Source organism: Primulina huaijiensis, chromosome 5 (genome assembly GCF_012295235.1).
Source record: "Primulina huaijiensis isolate GDHJ02 chromosome 5, ASM1229523v2, whole genome shotgun sequence".
NCBI classification, from domain to species: domain Eukaryota; kingdom Viridiplantae; phylum Streptophyta; class Magnoliopsida; order Lamiales; family Gesneriaceae; genus Primulina; species Primulina huaijiensis.
This window is the reverse complement of record NC_133310.1, coordinates 1,457,853-1,464,790: the sequence shown is the minus strand read 5'-3', so window position 1 is coordinate 1,464,790 and position 6,938 is coordinate 1,457,853. Positions and strand designations below refer to the sequence as shown.

Below are 6,938 nucleotides of genomic sequence, written 5' to 3'. Positions count from 1 at the left end.
TAAAAAAATATAAGATATATTAGTCATAGGTAATTAAGTTATAAATTTATTAAATTAGGTTTTTATGATTTTTTTTTTTTACAGATGAAAGAAGATTAATTTTCCAAGTTATAGGGATATTTTTAAAAATTTAATTGCTATTATAAATTATGATAAAAAAAGGTAGGAGAAGTCTCACGTTATATATATACTAGTGTCGTCATATGCGTTGCATGTTTATATCATTGGTTTTTGTGAGTAATAATTTTTAATATTTAACTAATTTTTATATATAACTAAAATACTTATATTAACAATATTTATGATTATTTGGTTGTATTATTTATTAACTTTTTTTTTTGTATAATATGTGTTTTTCATAAGAAAACTAATAATGTAATTATGTTAAACATATTTGAATTTTGTATAAATGATGTTTGAGACTTTGAATTCTGGAAAATATATAATATCTGATGAGTAAATTTTTTTTTTTTTTTGTTACAAGGGAGGGGGGACACCCACAATAAACATCTAACATAATATTACTCTTCTACAAGAGTCAATTCTTATCTTGTCTTTGTCGATGATGTATTGTAAACCTGTGGGAGGATTCCATATGGTTCTAATGAGTAAATTATAAACTTGTAAACATGAATTTTTCAAATATTTTTTATTTAAAAAAAATAATTGATTTTCTTATATAAAGCTATGAACAACAAAGTAATTGCAAATATTCTGCATGCTACATGTTCATAAATTTATATTAAAATTAACTAAACTTAAAAAATAATAATTACCCCAAAATAACAAAAGATGCAACATATCCACAATGGTACACGAATACAAGATAACTTTTAGAAGTTGTGATTTTAAAAAATAAAATAAAATAAAATATGCGATTTGCTGTCTATTTGGGATAATTTGTGTTCATGGTCAGAAGTCATTCAATAGGACAAACTGCTCATACATCAAATCACTATCCTATGAAAAAATAACATATGAACGGTTCAAATTTGTCATACAAGCTAATCATTCGGTAAAAAAAATTAAGATTATAAGTTTTATTTAAAAAATCAATTTACTTGGTTTGACTGATTACTTTATTTAATAAATGAAACCAAATTGAATAAAAGAACCAATTTTTATTTTGTAAAACTTATTAATATTTAATATAAATTATATTTAATTCTAATTTGTTAATATCATTTTACTATTTTTATTAATTTTGATAATATATCTTATTTAATATTTGTAATATTTTAATTATTAATTTATTTCACAATATTAATTTTTATTCGTAATATCATTATTATTATTAGTTTATTCTTTGTTAATAATCAGAATATAATTGATTTATTTGCTATGCGTATAAATTAATAATAGTTTTTTTTTAAAAAAAATGAAAGTCTCACATATTTTTTTGTTAATTAAAAAATATAATGATTTTAAATAACTGAAAAATTGATAATAAAAAAATGATATTTGGTAATATTTGTATTGTCTGATTAAAAACCTTTAAAACCACACTTTTGATAGGTCAAATTTTCTTCTCACACCACACATTTATATTTCTCCTCATCTCCCGAATCTGAATTCAATCCCACCACCAAATTCCGCTTCACCCTGGCGGCGCGTGTTTTCCTCTCGCCATCGTGAAGCAACCTGAAATGGGTCAAACCACCTCCATGCAAGGCTATTCGCCTGGGAATTTGAATCATATCCTTCACCCCAACTTTATCCAAGAGTCCCGCTCCGATGACTCGAATCCACGATCCGCGGTGGGCGTCTCTGTAGATCCACAACACGATCACACGTTCGAGATTCCCGATGATTGCTTAGCTATAATCTTCCAGTCTTTGAGCTCCGGCGACAGGAAGCGTTGCTCCATGGTCTGCCGCCGCTGGCTCGTCGTTGAAGGACAGAGCCGTAGCCGCCTTTCCCTTAACGCCGCAAACGAGGTTTCTACTCACCTCCCCGTGATGTTCACCCGGTTTGATTCGGTCACTAAGCTTGCCCTCCGCTGCGAACGTAAGTCCGTGAGCATAAACGACGATGCGTTGACGTTGATTTCCCTCCGATGCCGCAAACTCACCCGCCTCAAGCTCCGCGGCTGCCGTGAGATCTCTGATCAGGGAATGTTGGCTTTGGCTCAAAATTGTAAGTATTTGCGTAAATTTTCTTGCGGATCGTGTATGTTTGGAGCCAAAGGCATGAACGCTCTGTTGGATAATTCATATTCGCTCGAGGAACTTTCCGTTAAACGTTTGCGGGGAATTAATGATGGATTTACTGCTGAGATAATTGGACCAGGGGTTGCAGCATTGTCGCTGAAGTCAATTACTCTCAAGGAGCTTTACAACGGTCAGTGTTTTGGGCCATTGATCATCGGATCAAAAAATTTGACAACATTGAAGATTTTGAGGTGTTTGGGTGATTGGGATACGTTACTGGAAACTATTACTAAGAGGAAGAATTGTTTGACTGAGATACATTTGGAGAGGCTGCAAGTGAGTGATCTGGGGCTAATGGCTATTTCGAAGTGCCCGGATTTGGAGATCTTGCACCTTGTCAAGGCTCCTGACTGCTCGAACGATGGGATTTCGGCAATCGCGGAGACTTGTAAGCTTTTGAGGAAGCTACATATAGATGGGTGGAGGACGAACAGGATAGGCGATGAGGGTCTGATTTCGATTGCCAAGAATTGTGTGAATCTTGTGGAACTGGTTCTTATTGGGGTGAACCCGAGTTCCGTGAGTTTGATGGCTATGGCTTCAAATTGTCAAAAGTTGGAAAGATTGGCGCTTTGTGGAAGTGAAACGATAGGTGATCCCGAGATATCCTGTATTGCAGCTAAATGTATGGCATTGAAGAAGCTTTGCATAAAGGGTTGTCGTGTGACAGATACAGGGATCGAGGCCTTCGCTTTTGGGTGTCCCAATTTGGTGAAGATCAAAGTGAAGAAATGTAAGGGAGTAACGAGCGAAGTTGCAGACTGGCTGAGAGCCAGAAGGGTATCTCTGGCTGTGAATTTGGATGCAGACGAGATCGAACCTGAGGCCGTGGAGGTGAGTGCTACTGATGGAGGATCACACGGTGCAGTGTCCCCGTTAACAATCAATGTAACAGTAACTAGCGTTGGTGCAAATGTTGCTGCAGCTGATATTGATACCCCATCAACAAGCTACGGAGGTAGATCGTCCGGTAGGTCTAGGTTTAGCCTTCTAGCCGGAAGGACTCTCGTTGCTAGTGCTTTTCAAAGGTTATCAATCGGTAATAGTACAAATTTATAGCTTATGAATGAAATGGATAAGAATTAAAAGATAAATTCTTGTTCAGTGTGTGCTGTTGTTTCATGTACGTAAACATAGTTTGGCTTGAACTTCTACTGTTGGATACTTCGGTATCATTGTGTAATTTGCCACTCAAATTTGTCGAATTTAGACCCCTCTTCCTGTTGCTTTCTCGTGTTCTTCTGTTGTTTAGTTATTAGAATCAATCTTATTATTTTCGTTTTTAGTTTATTTCCACTTCCTCAAACTTGATATATAGATTGGACACTAAATGGAATGAATGTAAATATCAAATTTTTTGTTCGCTTTTATGCATGATCGACTATACTGATCATTAGTAGTAGAAGCATACAATAGGGACAATAATCAAATGCACGATATCCAATTTCAGTCAAATTATAATCACTATTATGTTTCATCTTAAACTCAAATGAAATCCAGTTCGTTTGTTATGTTCTCTTCCATGTTACTCCTGTTTTTATCCCCAGTCTACACCATATGAACTTATTCGGCCTTTTCATTGGAATTTGTTCTTTTTTATACCATCTCATTTTACATTCTATCGAATTTGTACTTTTTAGCTGATGTTCACTTTCTTATTGATATTAGAACTATAAATGTATAGTTTCTCCTATGATGTTCATTAACAGGTCAGAATATTAAGCAGATTTTTCTCTTTGAACGGTTGGGATACTCTGAAATGGAAAGCAACCGTTCTTGATCAGTTTTTCTGAGTATCGCCGTATGGTTGAAACTACGATAAATTTGAAATGTTAAAACATTTTGGGGGGAATTGTATCATGCTGTGCTCTTGCAAGCTCCCAGTCCTTCACCATGGGGTTCACACTGCGGACAAGTTTTGGCGAGTTTAATGACACTTTCATGTACATATTACGTTTGAATCTTACAATTGCTCGTATGTTGTGCATCCGTTGACTCCTAATCTCCCGTTAATGGTTTGTTGATTGTTTCAATCGTCTGAGTTTGAATGTGAGCAAGAGTTGTAAAATACGAGTTTCTTGGCCGTATACATCAGGTGAGACTAATATATTCTTGTGGGGTAATTTGCAAAGATTAACTATTTATTTAAAAAATACACTGAACTCATTTCATGTGATGGGAGTTGCCGGTGTGTTGGGCGCTGCTTTGTTATGCGTTATTCATGGTGCTACCGTATAAAATATTTTATTTGAAGATGGTGATGGTGCAAATACATTATCAAATTAAAATTCAAAATACATCAACTTATGGAACAAAATTGCAAATTTTACTCAAAATCCCTACTTTAAAAAAAGAAAAAAGGAAAAAAAGAGGCCATTCCCTCCTAGACGGAGCCACCCCAAAGGCTGGGGTGGGCTCCAGCCCAGGCTTGATTTTTGGGTTTATTTAAAAATATGGATTGAGTTTTTTTTTTTTTAAATTTTAGCTCATTTTAGTCCACAAATTTAAAAAATAAAATAACATTGAGTATATCACAAATTTTAGCCCACATTTTAGTCCAAATTTTAGCCTACAAATTTTTAGCCTAAGATCGAAACTTTTTCTAGCTACGTCCATATCTCCTAACAAGGTTTGAATAAATTAAAATATCCATGCATTTCGAGGGTAGATGATATATGCACCACAGCCTCCGCTTGGGGCGGGTCAAAGGTCAACTCAGTTGTCTTTTCTTATTTATTATCTTTCGGATAAAATTAAGTAATTGTTTATTTTAATCGTATGCAAATCGGATTAGGGAAAGTTGGTGTAAACTATTATAGAGCTCAACATAACTCGAAAGCGGTCTCTCAAAAATAATTTAATTACCACAATTGCAATATAATAACAAAATGAATCTTACGTATTTGAGACATTGAATAATTACAAATACCCAAATAGTCGATGGCTTTATACTTAATTTGGTTTGTAGAATAATTGAAAAATATCTATGACTTCCATAGAGAAATTTATTTCTCAATCAAATATTATTTATTTGGTAACATAGTTATTCTACTTGACTCATGTGATGAATAAAACACATATTGTACACATAAGATTTATTAAGTAAAAGTAAAGAAAAAGAAAAAGAAAAAGAAAAAGAAAAAGAAAAAGAAAAAGAAAAAGAAAAAATAAAACGATACTCAATATTTAAAATAAGAGGAAAAAATTTGTTGTTTTATTTAGTTATATTCTCATCATACGAACCATGTAAAAGAGTATCGATATCAAATACACAATGATTAAAATCAAAATTTGGCAAGTTACAAGACTAAAATCCAAAGTTACAAGTTCAAAATCAAAAAATGTCAATTTACGAGATTTACTTTTGACAAGTTTTCTGAAAAATGAATTTAAATGTGATTTCCAAAAACGCAACATAATTTTTGCCAAATATTATTATATTAAACAATATTTGAGTAAATGACAACCAAAATGAGATCTTTAAATTATACTTTTGAAAATAATGAGTAATCGACTGCTGCAATATCATATGCAATAAAACTATTCTTTCGGAATTCAATGGCACTAAAGACAAGTATAATGACTTTGATTTTATTTTGGAAATTGATAAATATCAATTAAAAACCAAACACTAAGCTATGTCTTTTTTTCTTTTTCTTTTCTTTTTTATAAATTAAAACTCTCATAATCTAGATCATACGCTATGTAAGTGGTCTTCTCATAAGATACAACAACGGAAGACGTGAGTGTTGTTGATAACACGAGAAGTATCGAGGTCGAAATCCTCTGGTTTCGAACCGGTTTTACGACTTCGGCTTAAAACTTCATAGTTGTGGTAAATATCATATACATTTCCGCCCTTTTCGTTTTGTGAATCGGCATGTTTAGGACTTATATTTCATCGATCCTCTCTCAAAAATCATTGCCAATGATATTCTAAATCTCTTCATGATCGATGTAGAGGTTGAGATGTCTATCTAGAATTGGGATCACTTACATGTGCTCGACACTCATTTAATGCTCACTCACTACTCCATGTGCTTTTGGGGTGTGGCCATGCTAACTGAATTACTTCAAAGACCTACTGGTATTAAAATTGACATAAATGCTCAGACCCACATTTCTTACACAGTGTCAGTGAAAAGTATTCCCCAGACCTTTTTTTCTTGTTCGAAATAAACCACTTTCATCGGAAGAACCCCAATGTTTTTGGTTGCAATTTCGGATGAATTTTTCCTCTCTTTCTTTTTTTTTTTTGGGTAAAATAAACATCATTTACATTTAATGAGGGAGATCACAAGTCTTGCTATTTCCTACAATTGGGAAGAGGTGATGAGGACCGATTTTATTTTTACATGTTAAGGAAAGCAATGGCATTGTACCCTTTTGCCAAGCCGACAATGAAGTCCTATTTTGTCGGTACATATATATTATTTAATTGAGAGTAATAAATTGAAATATGTTGAAAAATTATTTAAAAATGTGTTAAATATTTGTGTTGAAAATGTGAATGTTGAATGTTGAAAATTAGGTAAAATTAGGTGTTGAATATTGAAAATTAGTGTGTGATGATGTAGGTAATGATGTATTTTATTTTTGGATTATTTGTAAAAATTTTCTATAAATAGATCTCTCATTTGTGAAGAAAATCACAATTGAGTTGAGAGAAAAATATTATAAAGTGTGTAGTGTGATAATTTTGAGAGTTTGAGATTTTTACTTTTTTAC

General features: G+C 32.9%; 1 protein-coding gene across 1 annotated transcript; it reads left to right on the top strand.

The window, feature by feature from the left end:
- The first annotated feature begins 1,516 nt into the window (after positions 1 to 1,516).
- On the top strand, positions 1,517 to 3,786 carry LOC140976205 (F-box protein SKIP2-like). The gene is made up of 2 exons (XM_073440174.1): positions 1,517 to 3,409; positions 3,711 to 3,786. The coding sequence occupies exon 1, from the start codon at positions 1,647 to 1,649 to the stop codon at positions 3,267 to 3,269; it is 1,623 nt and encodes a 540-aa protein (XP_073296275.1). The 5' UTR covers positions 1,517 to 1,646; the 3' UTR covers positions 3,270 to 3,409; positions 3,711 to 3,786.
- Positions 3,787 to 6,938: the final 3,152 nt, after the last annotated feature.

Excerpts from the sequence above, each read along its gene's own strand:
- LOC140976205 (XM_073440174.1), top strand. The coding sequence starts at position 1,647 with ATGGGTCAAACCACCTCCATGCAAGGCTATTCGCCTGGGAATTTGAAT.